General features: G+C 36.2%; 1 protein-coding gene across 7 annotated transcripts in view; it reads right to left on the reverse strand.

Annotated features, from left to right (window-relative positions):
• TUT4 (terminal uridylyl transferase 4) overlaps positions 1 to 19950 on the reverse strand; it is a 53353-nt gene that overhangs the window by 24883 nt on the left and 8520 nt on the right. For 5 of the 7 annotated variants that reach the window (XR_011048593.1, XR_011048596.1, XR_011048592.1 and 2 more), the window contains exons 2-14: positions 19269 to 19944; positions 17389 to 17552; positions 13777 to 13893; positions 11423 to 11600; positions 8648 to 8736; positions 7671 to 7722; positions 6798 to 6867; positions 5680 to 5806; positions 4547 to 4666; positions 3942 to 4163; positions 3620 to 3794; positions 819 to 1561; positions 155 to 305 (exon numbers count right to left, since the gene is read on the reverse strand). Coding sequence is in view for 2 of the 7 variants with exons in the window: in XM_068405687.1 (XP_068261788.1) it covers positions 155 to 305; positions 819 to 1561; positions 3620 to 3794; positions 3942 to 4163; positions 4547 to 4666; positions 5680 to 5806; positions 6798 to 6867; positions 7671 to 7722; positions 8648 to 8736; positions 11423 to 11600; positions 13777 to 13893; positions 17389 to 17552; positions 19269 to 19830 (2770 nt within the window). In the remaining 5 variants the exon portion in view is untranslated. The remainder of the gene's footprint in view (positions 1 to 154; positions 306 to 818; positions 1562 to 3619; positions 3795 to 3941; positions 4164 to 4546; positions 4667 to 5679; positions 5807 to 6797; positions 6868 to 7670; positions 7723 to 8647; positions 8737 to 11422; positions 11601 to 13776; positions 13894 to 17388; positions 17553 to 19268; positions 19945 to 19950) is intronic. The other 2 variants (XR_011048594.1, XR_011048595.1) reach the window with 2 other exon arrangements.

Raw genomic sequence — 19950 nt, forward strand, 5'->3', positions numbered from 1 at the left:
ATATGAAAATAAAAATATTGGTGAATTTGTAGCCTAAGGTACCTCGAAGAGCTTCCTCCCACTGAATTTACTGGAATAAGTAATTTAACCTTAAAGTTTTTATTTTTTTCCAGATCACAGTTTACAGTGGAGTACAAACACTTTTCCAACTTACCAAAACATCTTTTACACACTATATCAAGTATTTCCCGAAATCTGTCTGTCATTGGTGGTAGTGGTTTTAGATCAATTTTCTTGAAATCCTCTGGGCAGTCGTTTTTGGAATGTCCATCCCGTTTGCAGATGCTGCATACTATAGTTGGTGGCTTTGGCGGGGGGGAAGCACACAAATGCAATTTTGCTTTCAAGACAGTTCAACAGACCTAACATTTCAATGTAAGTCATACAACCAAGAACATTTAACATCTGAACAGCAACAGGGTCTCTCCAAAGAACAGAACACCACCTCTCAACAGGCTGCATTTCGTTCTCACAGTGCACAAAAGCACCTGAAAACTCTACAAGAAAGCAGGAAAGGAGGGGGGGAAAAAAAACCACAAAATAACCAAAAAACAAAACCCAGGATTTTTTTTTTTTTGGTGGAAATCAGAGTGCTTTACATAAGATGCAGGCAACAGACCACCTCATCCAAATGGCATGCACATTTGGTGTTTTCCAGTCCTGAATTAACAGGTACTCTAAAAAGGCTAGAGCTACCATTTGTAACAGACTGAAACAATCACTGGGAGAATCCTGTCATCCATTTACCCTTCGTTTTAGTGATTTAAAAGTAATAGCCCACTGATACATGGCCAGCACTGCTTAAATACCCAGCTTACCTTTCCTGAAGTCAAAATAAACTTATCAAACACATAATGCATTTCTTCTGTAGAGAGTCTGCCTTCATCTTTGAGATCATGAGCTTCCACCATTGCTTTGCAGTTGGGCGAGGTAGCTGGTGTGCCAGTGCACTTATTCTTCTGAGAAGACTCTGTTACCAAACTCTGTCTACTTTCAGCATCAGAAAATTCATTACTAGAATTTGTGTCATAGGGCTGATGTTCACTGCAGTTACAACGCTGGCTTAGCTCACCTTCAGTTACGCAAACTGAAATTTCTAAATCATCCCTCTCTTTAAGTGATTTTTGCTTTAATTCACAGCATTCATTAGAAATAAGGGATAAAGCTTCTTCTTTGTCTTCATCATAACTAGAGTCCAATGTTGAAAGTAGCAAAGAGTCCGTGCTCTTGGAAGTACATCTTTTGGCTACAGCTTCTACCACTTCATTACATTCAAGTTCATTCTCTGGTATGTTACATCCACTTTCTGTATTTTGTTTATCTACAACTTTTTCCCCTTGTGGAAGGCAACAGTTGGCCACAGGCTCTTCAGATCTTGTAGATTTCTTATTGTTCATTTTCCCTTTTTCTTTTTTCTTGGTATCTGGCTTGGATTTAATCCCATCTTTACTTTGTGGACATGCAAAATATTTATACGCTGTCCTAAATCGCTCCAGGATGTACTCAAATACCATCTGGCTATTTAGACTTCGTGCAACATTCCTCTTTAGTGCAAAAGGATCTAGGAAGAAAAAGAGCAATTTCATTAGGAATCTTTAATTTCTACATTTCACTAAAGCAGCTGAAATACCCAAGGTATGATATGGCAGTTAAAAAGAGGTTCTTATAATATAATCCAAAATTTATTTGGATATACTTAAGAGAATGTAGGGCCCACAAGGTTTTTTGGACTTCTTCCATACAAAACACCACACACGTGTGGCCATGAATGGTTGGCTATCATAAACCATTCCACATAGTGTTATGTAAAAAGAAAACCACAGGTATATTGTATCATTACATTATGGTCAATTTCTAAACTAGAAATGAAAATAAACATACAAAGGCAAAATAAATGTAGGCCTGCCTGAACTTTTTTCCTTCACTGAAGAAGGATTTGCATTTCCCTTAAGAAATTAATTTCTCTAAGAGTAACATTAAGGTTATAAGGATTATATGAACCAATCTCACCAGATTTCATTCTTAGTCCTTCCTAGCGATTTCTAGATCAAACATGTTTTCCAAGTAAAAAGAGCACTTGCATAGTTGCTATAAGTTTGCCTGGGAAGATAGTATCAAACTGAGATTCTGTTACTTCATAATTTCAGTTACAAACTTAACATTAAAAAAAACCACAAAAGCAAAAATGTAAAACAAAAAACCATAAAACAAACAAACAAACAAAAAAAACACACAAAAAGACCAACAATAGCAGGTATCAGAACAAGAATGTAATCTGTTTTTTGAAATTATTTCCTGTTTCTTCCTCAATAATCTGCCCTTTCATCTTACAGGTTTTAGTTTCCCACATGCCAAATACCAGTCTAGTTTTAAAGCTAGAATACTAGCTTTCCCACTTGCCAAATACTACTCTAGTTTTAAAGCTCTCTAGTTAAAAGTGATTGAAAAAAAGAATTGGGAGAGGAAATTAAAGCCACAGGAGTGATCTCAAGACCCACTGCTCAACATGTGCCTCACCAATTCATTGCTTTTTCCCCCTCCTTTTTACTTTTCCTTCTTGCTCCTCTTGTACCTTACTGACTCATCCTTCAATATACCTTTAGTTACTCATTCTCTATCTTTATGATTCTCGTTGACCTATTTCTCCTTGTCCTCTTCATCACCTCATGTGTGTTACAGAAAAGCTACTTCATCAACGTCTCTAGAAAGTGTCCAAAATTCCTTATTTAGGCTTTTATAAAAACATTACCTTAAATTGTTTCTTAACCTTCCTCAAATATACAATTTCTCTATTCTTAAGGCCAATTCAGAATGCCATGCATTGCTCTGTGACTTTCCCTGTTAAGTATTGTTTATATATTTTTCTGAGTCGAGGAACAGAAATAAAGATGTCTTCCAATGATAAAGAAGTAATCGTCAAAATAATTTGCTTGCTTTCTTTCTCTCCCCAACATATATAACTCAGGTATGTAGTATCCTCAAATTCATATAGTCTCACGCCCTGAAAAAAAGCACTTCCCTTAGCAGGATATTCAGGCCCTGAAGCATAGCCTATAACATGCCATTGGGTTTCACAGGATGGAAATACTACCAACGGGGAAAGGGACAAGGAAGGGTGCTGGGGCAGGGGGGTGTTGTGTCTGTGCATTTGATGGGTTTGCTCCAGTTCACTCTGATCAGAGTTCACCTCTCTGCTCAGTCTGCATTAGAGTCAGAGGAAATAAACTGATAGCTGGTAACACTCAAAATACATTGCTGTTTTTGGAATTGCAGCTAGAGGTGCTGAAAATTCATAATATCAGAATTATTAAAAAGGAATAAATAATAGCTTATAGAGAGAATGAAACAGATAGAGTTAAGAACAGAATTGTTAATAAATAGTGAGACAAATTTACACTTCGTACTTCAAGGACCAGAGCTGCAAAGAGTACTACTAAACAGAAAATTTGTCTTTAAACAGACTAAACATCTGACAAAATATAAAAGAAAAAAAAATTACTTTCTCCTCCAATTATTGATTTAATTTATTGTCCAGACATCTTGTGACAGACCTGTATGTATTAGGTGAATAAAGATAATAATGTAGGATGACTACAGAACTAAAAGGGTATTATCCTACCTTCAATGGCTATTCGCCTTTTAGGCCAGTTTTTATTCTCTCTGGTTAAGAGTTCTTGTACCCGTATACTGATGACATATTCCTCCAAAGCAAATTCCAGTGTGTAAAACTTCAACAGTTCTAACCACAGTTGCCCCAGTGAAACTTGGTGAGGGGTTTTGAATGCTAAGAGAGACTGAAACACATGGACAAGAATGCTCAACTGCAACCAGAATTGAAAATTCCCATTTTTTTCCTAGTTCCATCCAATATTAATGTTTAAAGATAAAAAATAGGGTAAGGCATAGAATATGGTTTTCAATTAAATAAAGCCATGACTCACATTGCCGTGTTTCTCCTTTGCGTTACTTTGGTTGTCCACTTCCGAGCTTGTTACCTTTTTACCACCACCTTTTTGTTGTTCAACTTTAGTTTTACTTTCTGCTCCAACTGAGTTTTTTGCTGCACCATTTGTTGGTGGTTTATACTCCCACCGTACAAACTCCTCCTCTTCTATACCTTTCAGCTGGTGGTCGTCTGGCCTCTTTGAATCAAAGCCTTCAATCTAACAACAATTAAAGTAGCTCTGAAACAAGACTGTATATAACACATACAACCAGAAGTTTTCACCAAGGGTAACACTGACAATTGTGATTATCCCCCTCAAGAATAACTGATGTCAGAGAAAGAAATTCGGAGAATTAAAGAAGAAAATATTTGCCTTTTCTCCAAAATACAGCATGACACAATTGCACAGGCTATAGCAGCTGCCTTTTTTTTAAAAGTCATCAGAATCATCAGGCATCAACCGTGTGAGGATTAAGTACCAACGTGTTTTATTTACAAAATTCTTAGGCAATCAAATTCTGCACGTTTTATGACCTTGCAGAACACAGAAATAACGTCAACAATTTAACAATAAGGTTACTATACTACCAGAGCACTTACCCAATTGCCCAAATAGGATGGTAAAATACGTGGTTTTCTTTGTTGAAGAAAAAATATCACCATTAAGGCAAAGGAATATGAGGGAATCCCACCTTCAGCCTGACAGTCAATGTGACAGAGCTGTAACAGAATAAATCATTACTTTTATGATGTAATATCAGCATTTTAATTTAAAATCTACTACATAACAACAAATATTAAAGAAAAGAGATATATACTAGAGTGAAACAGAAAATCCTTTATCTCAGAAACCGCAGTTGTCATGCCACATACAGACAAAATGCAAATTATAGTAATTCATACAGTGTCTTAAGTTACACTATTTTATTATATGTTATTCTCTTCAGTTTCATCATATTTTGTGATTGTGGGACACATTTATGTTCCTATCTAGCATTTCAGTCAACTATCAGGTTTTTGTTATTGTGCGATATCTCATGTATGGAGGTGGGGATTCTATGCATCTGGCTGTAATCTGATACTGATCTCTTCTATGGGAACTCAGATGTAATAAACATACTAGACTTTGAACAGTTCTTTGTAGTTTCTACTGCTGCTACTTATATGTTGTAAACCAGGAATTTTTGTAAAAATACCTTGCTAAATCAAGCAACAATAATAATATCATGCAACTGATTTTTCAATGAAGCCAAGATGTTTTAAGTCAAGTATGGGCTGGCAGCAATTTCAGGACTGAATTACAAGTCAGTTAAACACTGGCTGTGAACATTATAACTTGGTTCCTGTGATCACCACTGATGTCTGTAAGAAGCACCAGCAGGGTATGACAACAGACCCTCTTTTGAGCAAGGTAACTTTTTTCAATGTGATCTCTATAGCAGAAAGTTTGCAAGACCCAACTGCTCTGTTGAGCTGGTTTTCAAGGATCAATTAACTAGTTTTAAGGAACTAATGTAATAGCTTGCTAAGAGAACAGTGGAAGCTTCATATCTATTTACAGTTTCACACCAAAATCTTCAGTCTCATTCTGGCCTGTTAAGGTAAGAGGTGAACTAGTGGCACAAAGTTCTTTTCCACAAACATATTCATGGTATATTATAAATTACATTGCATGTAATACTTAAAAAGAGGAAATAAACATATTTAATTATCCTCAATATTTATAAACTTACTCTAGCCCAGTAGCGGAAAGCCAAAACCAAAGGAATAAGGACAGGCTCCAGTTTACCAAGTGCAGCCAGCAGGTCAGTTGTAAGGCAAGCCACATCATTTCTAGCACTTACTTTACATGTCAAACCGCTGTAATTACAAACGTAAAACAGATTAAAAAAAGTTATTGCCTTGTGTATACAGATGGTGCTTGGGGCAGGAGTAGGTGAGGCATCACATCCACCATAATAAAAACATGCACCAGCATCTCCCTATGTAAGAACCTGAACTTTTTAAAGAAAAGCTACAGAATATAATCACATTTTCTTTACTATTAATTCATCAGTTGGATCTAGAACTTACAGAAGTTCATTACACCTAAAAATATAAAACAACATTAAGAATTTGCTCTAAGTTCTGCCACTACTTAACTGTGCAATCTTAACGCAACTCAAACCCCATGTGTATCTTCCACATACCAAATAAATAAATAAATAAAACAAACCTCCAGGCCTGCTCCATATTAAGAGCTGGTAAGTCCAACAAAACAGCTGCACAAAAAACTTTCAGTTTGTTTCTCAGAATAATTATTTCTATTTTCTTAGTACTTACCAAGGCATTTGCATAATCTACAAACACAGGAAAAGATATGCCCACTCTTGTTGCATTTACTTCCCTGGAGTTTCAATCACATACCTCTAGCCAGTCAAAGCAATGTTGACATCATACAGCAACCATGTTTCATTTTGGAGGTTGCCACTTCTTAGGAGTTGACTGAAACTGTCAGATGATGTGTCCTTACTGGTAATGTGTACCTTATGAAATGTTTTTAAAGCCTTATATTAAACTGCTGGCAGAAATTTTAAATATAAACTGAGAACCACTCCACTTTTCCTCTATTTAACTGAAAGTAGAACTGGTATTTTCAGACTCCTATAACGAATGAGCTCTACGAGGCACAAAAACAAAGCTAAGCTTTCTTTCTAGATTGTATTTTTGTGTCTAAGCAATTCCCCTTTAACATGAACGTTAGCTAAATGTTACAGTAATACTTCTTGTCAGGACTGCAGGCAAGCAGCTGCTATGAACAGGCATAGTAGAAATTGGTATCTCATTATAAATCCTTTTCAATGACATGTACCTTTTAACATCTTTGCAAAAGACAACAGGAACTTTGGCATGGAAATCTGACTCCACATCTGAGTAGACAGCTAAGCAAGGAGAAAAAAACATTATGTATGAAAGTCTCTTACAGTTTTCCCAATAGTGTCTTTAAAACTATTACATTTATACCACGCTTTTACAGAACAACTCAAATTAAGTGCTGCGTAGCTAACTAGTAAGCAATATTTTCTGTTTGCTTTTGATGTTCACCACCAGTATCACACAGCCAGCAGACAAAAAAGAAAAGAAAAACCCTTGTCAGGAAACTGGGCTGGGATCTCTTCTAGAACCTTTTTGTCTTTACAACATTTGGAAGACACAAGGTCAAATCTCTGACAAACCATCAGGATAGTCTGAGAACCACTTACAGAGTTGACCTATCAAAATTTCCTGAAGGATCAAAAATGCAATGCTACTTGTGTCACTTGGTTCAGGATGTGCAGATTAGAGGGTTAGATGACTTCCTGACAGAACAAGGAGGCTACAAGTTTCAGAGGTCTTGTAATAGTTCTCACTGATGTTCATATGCAAGTGGAAAGTGGCTTTTGGGATCATTGCTTAGAATCCCTCCTACAAAGTTAAACACTTTTGACCTGGCATCTAACACTATTACCATAAATTCTGGCAATCTGAACTGTCCTACCTGGGCTGCCATTCTCCTGCTGCAGGTTCTCATCTCTCACTCACACAAGCACTGGTATTGATAAAAATCACATTCATAAAAACAGCTCGGATGCAAAACTGGATTAGTTTTCAACCAAAGTAAGTCTACAGAAAAATTAAGTGTAAAAACAACTGAACAGCAGTTGGAATGTTAATTAAATGGAAATGAGATGCAACTAAAACTCACCGCTGTTCTTCAAGATTTCAAGCACCTGTATCAGAACATCTGGTTGACTCATCTAAAATGACAAAATCAGAGCAGGTTAGATTGTTTAGACTAACCTATTTTATTTTACACTTTGTTTAAAACTACTTAGGCTGCACAACTAGTAACACTATGTTCCTTCACAAAAGTGAAATCATACATCAGTATTAATTAAAAAGTTAACTGTATCTGTCCACACCATGAAAATGGGTACCAGTAAACATATTAGCCAGCTTCCTTTTTAGTTTACAGCTTTTTTAGTTAATATTTCTGTTCTATTAAACAGACTCCTTAAAATTAAAACAAAATACTTGCCACATATTCAACAATTTCAATGTCAACATATGCCACCAGAAATGCACAACAGTAAAGAATTTAACGTCAGTACTTTCCCAAGAGTTTTTAAAGGTTGTCATTTTTATATGCATTTTCTTTTCTCCCCGGATATCAACTTAAGTGGTGTTTCAAAGATAAGCTGTAAATAGTTCAAAGAAAAGCTAAAAATTAGCACCACCTTTGAGTCTTTGTGAAAAAGTGACATGGTACACTCCACATACAACTGTTTGCAAAAGGGCTCAATTTTGCTTCCTAACTGCAGTATCACTTCAAAATGCTATGTGTAAGTCTGTACCCCAAACAGGTATCTTGAATTCCCCTGTAACACATACAGTCAAAAAAAGAGCAAGTTCAGCAGTTGTGCCTCTGACAAGAACATGCTGCTAATATCACATATTAAACATGAACCAACAGCTTCAATGTTTAAAGGTGAGTTATACTGCTCTGCAGGAATTTTGTACCACAGTAAACTGTAAACTGGGATGTGACATATATCTGCAAGTGACTAAAACATCTAACACTGTATGCCCCAAGAGAAGATGAAGGCAATGGATTAAAAATAAATGTTGAATGCCCTTGATTTTAAAAACAGTCTGAGTTAATACAAGATAATATCTACACACCTTAGGGGGGAATTTGATATCAATGTTAACATCACTGGTCTTAAAAGCAAATCTAGTTAAACAGGAGCCATACATCCTCAGTGAACAGTCTGGAAGACAGAGAAACACAATTATTTAACAGCTAGTAAATAAATTATTCTTTAATGAATGACACATACCTTGCTTTAGATACTGTACCTCCCAAGCGGTACCCCCAGACTAATGAATATTGAACTACTTTCTCACTCCTGTGAAGGCTAGTCATTTCCATAATACAGCACCACAGGAAAATGGGTAATTCAAATAGTGTAATTACCAAATGTCCAAAATTTTTTAAGCTGTTTTAAAGTATTTTTGCAATGGAGCTTTGGTTTTGTTTGCTCTTAATATAAAATTAAATATAAAATAGTAATAACTGTCATCATCTCAGTGCAGGATTTTATTTAACAGCTTTTGTTAACTACAGCTTGATCTCACTGCAGCAGTTAGACAATTATAAAATTCTTCGTTGCTTCATACACTTCTGTCACAAAAAAATTGTATATGTGCTACAATCTGTTAATTACATTAGCAAATTCCTATGCATAATTAATTACAAAACATGCATATGGAATGTAAATTCATTATAATCCAAGACACAAAGTACAGTATCCATTTAGTAAGTGTTTTTATAGTTAATACAGGTCCTTACCTGCAAAGATGTACAACAGATCTAAACTAATTAGAAAGTAACTATTCAGTAATAATGTAATGAGAAATGTCATTCTACTCCATAAACAATAATTTATCCTACGTCATGACATAATTTTTGTAGATGAAAACTTAGGAATATATATTAGGGCTCTGACATATTTACGTCAGCTGAAAATTGAGACTATTCTCAAGCCCTTCCAAACCCAACACCCTGCTCAAGCAGGGTCACTTAGAGCAGGTTGCTCAGAACTGTGCCCAGTTGGGTTTTGAAAAGCTCCCAGGTCCATGACCTCTCCAGGCAGCTTGTGCCTGTGCTCAACCAGCCTCACAGCAAAGAGGGTTTTTCTCATATTTTTTCTTAGTACCTTTATTTGTGTTCTGACCAAACTCTCTCAAACAGAACCATAACAAAATAATTCTTAAAAGAGAAAATAAATCTAATACACACAGAGCTTCAAACAAACCTTTCTCTACTTTTCACTACTTAGAAACCAGCTCTCTCAAAATGAATTTCTGTATGGTTAATAATAACAATACACTGCAATTATTTCCAATGGCTTTTTATAGTAGTAAGAATTTTTGCATAGTTCTAATGTGAGCTCAAAAGAAAATCATGCCAGAACATCCCATGTTTTCTGTACTGTGCATGAATTAATTTTCGCCTAATTTACAACTTGGGAAAACACATTCACTAAAACATAGTGGGCTTTGAAAAGGGGAATAACAAATTGTCACTTACTACTACAGACTCCCCCTCCACTCCTACTACACCTCCACATCAGCTCATCAGTCCAAACAAGTCAGCCAGCCGAGTAACACTAACATAGTAATTTTCTTGAGTATTTATGTGAAAGCAATAATTTCCTTTGCTTTGTCTTATGCTAATATACTATCAGTGGAAAACTGAGCAGCGTGTCAGAACAGAAGTTTGCATTAGGAGCCACATATGGCAATATTATAGAGCAAACAGATTAGCAAATCTCTACCCTATAAGCCCCTGTTCTATTCAGCACCTTATGTTTAAGGCATATATTTAGTATAGCTCCTAAAGCTAAAGCTGATCATCGTGCAGCAAACAAACAAAATCTTTCTTACTATTGTATTTTTACAGAGCAAAGGGAAAAAAGAAGGTATTTCTAAAAGGACAGTATAGAATATCAACTGAGTTTCAATACAGATGAAATAAAAAGTTCAAAAACTTATTTTTTGTCAATGAGATTAATACTTTCTTCTGTTCAGATTCACCGGAAAACAAACCATTGTTAACATAATGTCAATATTACTGTAGCTCCAAAAATCAGCTCTCAAACTCCCAGTGTATTAACTAGAGATCATGAGAAATCAATGCAAAGAAGCAAATGTCAAAGATTATTTTATTGTTATATTATATTATTTGCCAACAGTTGTAAAAATTGGATTTGAATGTTTAACATGTCCTACTGAAGTAACATACTGTACTTCTGAAGGGGGAAGAGGGGGAAGACTACTATTCAACTTAGCCAGACAGTTTTTATGAACTTTATTAATGCACTGAACTTTATTGACCCACTGAAGCAAAAAAATGGGACTAAGCATTTAACCTACTCAGACTTTTTTTCTACATTTCAAACTCCTTCTCATTTTCCCCTCCTGCTACATTTATATTAGCTTAATGAAGTGCACTTAAAAAAAAAAATCTCTACTGTAACAGCCACAGATATTTGGTAATGCTAGGTAAGGTATAGGTGGAAAGGTTTCTAGGACTACAGCCTGAGGGAGATTCTCGGTGGCTGAGGCTTTAAACATGATCAGGAAGGAAATACTTCATGCCCTGGAAATTTCCAATCTTCACCAGAAATCATCATGTCAAAGAGGACCAATAGCTTCAATAAACAGAAAGAAGCAAAAATAAGCACAATCATATTTTCCTCTTTTTATAGGTTTGTTAACTCCTTTTAAATCAACTGCCATTTTGTATTAAAATGCCTGTATATATTAATATTGTATAATATAAAAATAACCCCAAATGCATTAATTCACCATTAATGAAGGTATCAAAATCTGTGTAAAAATAAAGAAAAAGAAAAATTTTCACCTAAAGAAAATGAAGAATACTATGAATACCTGGTAAGGGCTGTTGAATAATTTTTTCCATCTCGTTAACAATTTCTTGACGAATTCTGAAGTCATCGTCTGATATGCCTTGTTCATTTGCTGCCTCAATGAGTGTAAAACTCAGAGCAGCCAACTGTGCAGAAGAGGGGGGTGGGAGGGCACGCAGCTCATTTTCTTCTTGTTTTTCCTGAATAATTGTTGGATGATAAAAGTAAAAACTGCTATTTTAAGAGAAAAAGGTTATCTCATACTATTGCATGATATTAGAACGTACTGTTTGCTGTCTGTGTTCTTCTGTTTACACGGCGTCCTGACCCCTTCCAAAGGTAGGAACTCTGCCTGGCCTAACTGGTAAATGTGCTAGTGTGGCTCACAGAAATGACAGTAGATGCTCAGTGTTTAAAAGAGAACATGTTGTTTCACAGCTGGCAATTCGGGAGGAAATCTGCTATGTTACATTCCTGAACCACACTTTCTGACAGTTCTGAAACAGAATTCATCCAAGGAAATTAAAAGCTGTACTTTTTCCTACATAAGAAAAGTAACTGAGCTGAGAAAGTTTTTCTAGAGTCACACAGATTTTTTCAGAGTGGACTGTACTTGAAGGAAAGATACCAGAGGCAGAAAAAGTATTCCTAGCTCCAAGAAATTTTGATATGTTGAGTCCCATTGCTGCCTAAACAGCTGGTGCCAGAAAGTGCTATTTTTAGTGCATGAAATTATAATCAATTTAATCCAGCAGCAAGAAATATGTCAGATGCATCAAGTCATTTGGGAGCAAGTACAACAACCACTTGTTTCACAAATTCATCAACTAATGAAATCTGTGACTGACAACAGAAATAAATACTAACCAGAAAATAATTATGCACTAGGAAAACAGTCCAGTATGAAAACATCTGGTTAATTCTAGGCTGCATCTCTCAACTCTTCTGTTCTTATTTCAACAAATTTAGCCTAAGAAAGAATATGTGCATTTTTAAAGGGTTGTGGGGTTTTTTCATGTCACTGCTTTAGAGTTTTTCTTGAGTGGGGAAGCCACAGCTGCTGCTAAGCTTGTTTGATAGTCATGTACCTCATAGTTAGAGCTGAAAACAGGTATATTTTATGAAGTAACATTTAGACAGTTACATACCACTTATCACTATATCATGGCACACAACATAAAGCTATTTGAAGACAAGTGTTAAAAACTGAAACTGCTCCCTGTCCTCTAGCGTTTCCATTCAGCGGTAAAGAAACCTCATTCCTCAACTCTCATCTCCATGCTCAGATGAAAAGCATGGTATGAAAGTGTTTCCATGTCAAACATGGGGCTGGTTTGCTGCTGTTTTATTCTCTTTTTTTTCCATGATGCAATTTAGCAGACAGAAGAGAACCAGAATCCTTTACAAATAATAATCAAACATAATACAAAAATGTTACTTTTGGAGAGGTAATGGATTTATGGCATTCAGAGTTTTCCAGGTGATGGCTTGCATATATGATACAATTAGAGCATTAATTGCAAACAGAAGCATGGTAAGAAATACATGGAAACACAAGTAAGTAATTGACTGAATTTTGCAGAATGGTGTTAGGAAGAGTAATTTTAACCATCTCAATCACAAAACCCGACATACTGAAGAATTTTTAGCTCTTCATCAGCATTTACAAAAATGGGTTGGTAAGAAAATCTGTGCACCTTTTACTGGATTTCATGCATGTAACAGTTCTTTAAAGAAAAGCAAACAGTAACACCATGCTATCTGATAAGGAAACTGTTTTTCTCTTTGAAAGCCCTAGAACTGTTTTTTGTATTGAACACATATATAAACCCAGGGAGATGATGAGAGACTCAGGAATTTAATCCCTCCCTACTTCAACTCTCTTTTTTTCAGTCTAGACATACTATCCCCTCCGCTTACCCATCACAGAAAGGGTGCAGAAAAAAACTTCACAAGTCAGAAAAAAGAGAAAAAACAGAAAAAAACAACATCCCCAACCCCATCTCCAGTCCCTGGAGGTCTTGGTACCAACAATATTATTTTTGGAAGAAACAGAAAAACTAAATGTGTTTCTCACCTAAGTTACCTTGCATTCTGTTATTAAAAGTACGATGAACTGCCCACTACTCAGAGACACTAATTCAGAAGCAACGAGCAAAAATGTTCTTTCCTCTCTGCCTGGACAGATCACCAAGCCCTTCCTCTCAAACAGAAAATGAGCAACAGAAATTTGTGGATCTCTGCTCAGCACACAAACTTTCACCTAAATGAAGATGACCAAAGAAGACATACCACATAACAAAAGAATATTTAAAAACAAAAAAAAAAAAAGAAAAAAAGAAAAAACATCAGTCAAAATTTATTTTGTTAACTTACCATTATATTTTTCTTATGACGTTTTTCTTTAATATGCTTGTGAGCTCCCTGGATATTTTCAATGTGAACTAAGCAGAGCTTGCATAGATACTGACAGTTGGTGTATTCTGGGGAGCGCTGAGGAAAAATGGCCATAGATTAAAAGAAAATGTTTCTGCCGATAGTGTCTGAAAAACTCAATTCTTTGAATAATAAATTGTATTTAACAATTATGTAACACTTGTAATGTCAAGGTGATTTGCAAACACTAAGTAATCTTCAAAAAACACAATGAAAATAAATTTTTACCCTTACGACAAGTGAGGAAAGCGAGGAAAGGAACTGAGATGACTTGAATATTACACTTCTCGGCGAATTTTAGTGAGGCAAGATTAAGACTGAAGAGTTTATGCCTCTAAAGGCTGACCCAAAGGCAAGTAAGCCATTCCTTTGTCAGCTCAAGCTTTTAATAACTATGGGTTTATTAAATATCAGTATCTATTCTCCTTTCTCTATGAGAAAAAGAGTAGTATTCATCACATTATCTACTATGTGTTATGACAGATGGTGTTGTTTGGCTAGCATATTCACAGCGTACTATGCAAGTACTGCATTTTTTGTTCTATTAAAAAGGGTGCGGCTGGCCAACAAGGAGGAAGAGAGCCAGTTCCTGACTTACTAATGACTATACTCTGGATAAGGTGGAATCTTCTGACAAGGGTTAAGTTATTCCAGTTTGATGAATAATTTGGGATGCTCAGAACTGGAGAAACATGCAGAACAAGCATCTTTTTGTACAGACAGGCTGGGAGAGATGGAGCACACAAATGGAGAGCTGCCACCTGGGAGACTCCTTAGAGTCTGCAAGCAGCAGCCAAGCCTCAAGAGATGATGGGGGGGGGGGGCGGGAATCACTATTTTCCTAGGGTCCAAGAGGGGATACTGTGGAGTTCATTCAACCAGGAAACCACCAAGAACTACTAAGCTAAAAGGCAGAAAGGGCCACCTCTGCAAAGATGAGGGGATGTTCATAACTACGCCACTTTAATCTGTCTCATCCTGCAGCTGTATTTTCTTCCTCTAATAAAACACAGCTATAGAGATTGGAAACCTTTTGACATGCTCACTGCAAACACAAAATGGGCCCAACAAAAAGCCTTAGTTTTCCTCCAGACTTGTTAGCATTTTTCCAATAACTGCTATCAGTTATAACTGGGAGAGAAAAAACCCTACTTAACATTTTCATCCTAATTCTAATACATCTATATTTACTAAAACTGAAAAGTATACTGAAAACACCAGATGTTTAAACAGTGACATAACAACGAACGAACAGAGAACACCATTTTAAGACACTAAGGTGGACTACAGATCAGTTAAACAAATTTGACTTACTATACGGAAACCTAAACCACTGCTAAATTTGGGCAAGTTTTTCCACTTACTGAGTCTGATCTTTTGCTTTTGGAAAAAAAAAAAAAGGTCTGATACCCTCCAACTGCAGGGTAAATATCACTTCAAAATAACACAGTCATTATGCTTTTACTACTAATTCTCTTCATCCATATTTCCTATGAGACAGATACCTAGTAAGATTAAATTAAACATCCATTTGGAAAACACACCTTATAGACAGTTACACTTGGCTAGCTCGTAAGATTCAAGTATTCGATACTTGATGACTGAAGTAGGTCAAAAATATTTTAACGCTCTTCTAAAGCTGAATGAATACCAGCAATAATAATATTTTTTAAAATTGGGTATTTCTTTACAATGCTGATCTGCAGTATAATGTCAACAGATGTTGCCAGAAAGGTTGAATCATGTAACGCCTTTTATTTTGCCTTTACTGTAAAGCCTTTTTAATCATCTAGTTATGATTAACACCAATTAAAGGGGCAAGAACTCAAAATAGCAAGACAAAAAAAAAAAGCTACAGACTACTACTAGAGTAAGATAGATGCATCCAAACAAGCCAGGCCTCATGAAATTTGTGCTTGGATATTCAGGGAGCTAATCCATCTCAGAGCCAGTTGTATTTTAAAGAACTCACAGAGAATGGGAAGGTTCCAGATCACTAGGAAAGAGTATCTTTAAAAGGCTAAAGAGGATGAGCCAAGGAATTAGAGACCAGTCAGAATTAGCACCCAGAAAAATACTGTAATAGAATAAGTTATTAATAAGCACATAAAAACACATGTGACAAACTGATCTGCTATAAACAAATTGCACTAAACCAATTTTAGGGTTGTTTTTTTAAAGATAACATCATAGGGCTTGAAGGAGCAGCAGCAGATGTTGCATCTTGAATTTTACAAAGTTTTTGTCACTTGTCATAGTGTCAGTCTCAAAAGGAGACCATAAATACTATCTAAATAAAGAGTAAGGTGGGAGCAAAACTGCTCAGAAAACTGTCCTCAGAGCACACATACCTAGACTGGTTCACCAGCAGCCTAAAAGCATGTGCCAAGTATTTTTCAACACGGTTCCTTCTGGGGTCAGAAACATTCGAGTTTTTGTTGAAGACTTAGGAAATGCAACAGAGCGTGTACTGACTACAAATGCGAAAGATACCAAGTTGGGAGAGGTTACAAAAGACCTAAGATGACAAAAATTCAGTGATCACAACAAATGAGAGAAATGGAATAAATAAGCTGCAATTAAATAATACCAAAGCAAAGTATCTTTCCTCCTTAGGTATTATCAACTGCAGAAAATACAGGGCTGGGAACACCTGACTGGGCATTTTTTAAGAAAAGGATATGGAGATCATTGCTGGTCAAACTACAAGCCAACATCCTACTGCTGCTAAAAAAGCAGATATCCTAAACACAAATGCTGTATTTCAGACAGATGAAGTCAGCTTTCCTCTTTACATGTAAGACCTCAGCTGAAATTGCATGTCCAATTTTGGATACCAGTTACATGGCGGATGCCTACAGAAAAGCAACAAGAATGAACTAAAAAATCCCTAAGACCGAAGAACAAGGAGTCTAAAGAAGATAAGACTGCAGGAATGGTAATGATCTTCAAATGTGTAGAAAGTTGCTGAAAAAAGTAATGAACTTATGTTTATTTTCCTAAGACAGCACATGAGGCATTAAAACGCTGCAAGAGACACATCAGACATTAAGAAAAACTTCTGGGCTACCTATACTGACCTTAAAATTTGTTTCACTGGAAAGAATATTAAGAACAGTTTAGACAAACATTTTTAAGGAGTCATCTTCAATGTAGGTGACTCAGACTGGTGGAAGGCTAATATACTGAAGATAGCGCAAGGTTCCTTTCGATCCTGTATTCTGAGTTTCCAGGTAACCAGACTTTCTAGAAAATCTTAGGTAAGTAATGGAATTGTAAACCTTTAGGTCTGTAGAATTGAAAAATACTGTCCTACAAAGGTTACATATGCCACAAAAGGAACACTAAGTTTTCCATCCACATCATCTGCCATGATGAATGACTAGTCAACTACTAGGGATAATATCTTAGATCACTGAAGTGATTCATTATAAAGAAGAAAGAAACAGAGGCAACAGGTTCTAGTAGAAATACCACCCAACCAGAAATATGGTGATGATAATGAAAGAAGACACCCATTTTCTTTTTTATCTGACAAATAATTCAACCTACTTTTTCAAGTCGGGAGATATAATCTCTTTCCAGACGTTCTTCAGCTTGTTTCAATCCTAGTTGCTGTTCAGCTGTCAGATTAGATTCATCAATAACAGCAGTGTTTTCTAAATAATCAGCTTCCAAAGTATGTTCTTTAGTTGATTCAGGATTCTTTATTTTACCTAGAGACAGAAATAGTTATTTTGTTCAGAGTAACTCAAGGAGAGGGAAAGTGAAAGTACAGAGCAGTTAAGAGCATCTCACTAAGGAGCCGGACACAAATTAGAGCTACACTCCATTTTTTTGTCCAAAGGCTGGCCAAAATCACCTTAGATATTAGAAGCTTTCCAGTATGTTAACTAGCATTTTGGAGAGACTTCAGGGACTAGTCTGCTACTAAGAGTACTAGCAAAAAGAGAAAAAAAATGGTAGATTAATTTTGTATTTCAGTCATAACTTCACAGTCTCTATTAAGTTCAAGGCAAGAAAGGGGCTTTTTTGTTATGCAGAACAGAGTATGCAAGATCCTGATGCTCTACTGTAACAGAAATAAAAAATATTAGGCTGAAAAATTTTTACACAATACATTTTTTAAGGAAACAGTCACAGAACTGTCTTCATTCACCCAAATGATCTCACGGAGCCAGCCATCAGGCATTTCAAGCCCTCAATTTAGAAGGCTGCTGGGGTTGCATCTGAACACACGACACCTTGCCACCCACAGCTACCAACCATGGAGCTCTGGAACGCTGCTACTTACAAACACGCAGGTCAGTTCTGAAAGGCCAGTTTCTCCAGATGCCTATGAATTGTTCATAGTCCACTCATCTGTACAAACATCTACATCTTAAATTATTCTAGTAGTTCTTACATCAGCAAAAGTGAGGGTTCTTTATGTTCTGGTTTTTTTTTTTCCTTTTTTTTTCTTTTTTTCTTTCCTTTCAAATGAGATCTGTGCCCCCAGATTAGCTAGGAATCAAAATTGAGCAAGTTTTCAAGTCCTGGTTTCTCAGTGACAGATGGTCCCTACAGTACATGACAGTGGTCTACAAAAAGCTGACTGATCACGGGATGCTGCCATTTCAACTTGTTTTACGTGTTAAATTTTATTAAGATAGTTAAAAAAATATGCACTTTAATATTTTCCTAGTATTTCCATACAAGCAACTGCTGTAGCTGTTGCAATAGTGGGAAACACTTCAAACAGAGGGTCTGCACTAGCACGGCATCTTAAAATAGCATTTTTATTAGAAAAAACTGCATTTTGAAAAAAGTGTGACAAATCCTGAACTAAGGAGTTAACCTGAAGTGAGACAAAGCCTGACCCACATATTTAATTCTGAAATTGAAAAATATGTATAAGAATTGAACACTCATAAGGGCAGCCACTGATGGATGGTACGTATTCCAGAGCTCCCTAAATTGAAAAGCCACCTGCCAAAACATATTTTAAACTTTTTTACCACAAAAAGAGCAAAACAATCACACACAAAAAAGGTATTTTTCCCCCACCTTTAAAAAAAAGCCTTTTCTTGCAGGTTTTTCCCCTGATCTTTCTGAAAAGCAGTAATAGCCGGCATTTCCTTAAGTGGCAATGATACTATGAAGAGTTCCCCCTCCCAAGACACTATATTCACAAAATTGCCTGAAACCCACGCACGGTAAGGATCTTGCAAAGATGTTTAGGTCTTAGGCATGAGAACAAAGGACAGCTATCATCACAATCTCTTAAACTCTAAGTAATATTCTTGTATTACTAGTACGTTCGCTCTAAATGCAATCAGCAACTTACTATATGTGAAAAAAATCCACAAATAGAAACATTTCAAAGCCCATTTCAGATTGTTAACAATTTTACTAGAAGAAAATTGAATAAAGCAGTGTTGAATAATACTCACTGAAGTCATCAGGCTTCTGTTCCATTTTTCTTTGATCTGAAGCAGTCTTACCAGGATCACCAGTCTGAACAACACTAGTCTTCAAAGTATGAACACCCAGTGGATTTTCCAACATCAGTTTCCCTTTCTGTGTCGCTGTTAAGCTTTCTGTACTGACCCCATTCCCTGAAACATGGGATCCTGGAAGGTTTTCTCCCACTGGTTGAGCTTTTGTCTGTTTCAGGTTTTCCACTGCTAACGATAAATTAGAAGATTTTTTTGTTTTTCCTTGACTTCGATCCTGAATGTTTGACCCCGTATCTTTAGTTCCAGGAATACAACTATTTACTTTGCATGATTTATTTTCTCCTTGTTTTTCAGAACAAACATCATTTTGTTTACTTTTTTTGCTGCTATTCCCACTTGGAGAACTTCTCCCAACATCCTTCACAGATTTGTCATTTCTATTATGTTTATAATTTTGATTATTTGTAACTTTGACTGCTTTGCCTTCCTCACAGACAAGACGGACAGACTTCCTTGGGTCATGATTTCCATTCCTTGAGCTCCTGGCCTCTTCCATTATAGTGAAGACCTGCTTCTCCCGTCTCTTGAGACCACTTGAAGTGCAATTCTTCAGCAATTTGCAGTTGATTTTAAATCCACTATGCAGGCAAGGATAGTAGCTGATTGTCTACTGAAG

The sequence above is a fragment of the Nyctibius grandis genome, chromosome 8, assembly GCF_013368605.1.
Source record: "Nyctibius grandis isolate bNycGra1 chromosome 8, bNycGra1.pri, whole genome shotgun sequence".
Classification (NCBI taxonomy): domain Eukaryota; kingdom Metazoa; phylum Chordata; class Aves; order Nyctibiiformes; family Nyctibiidae; genus Nyctibius; species Nyctibius grandis.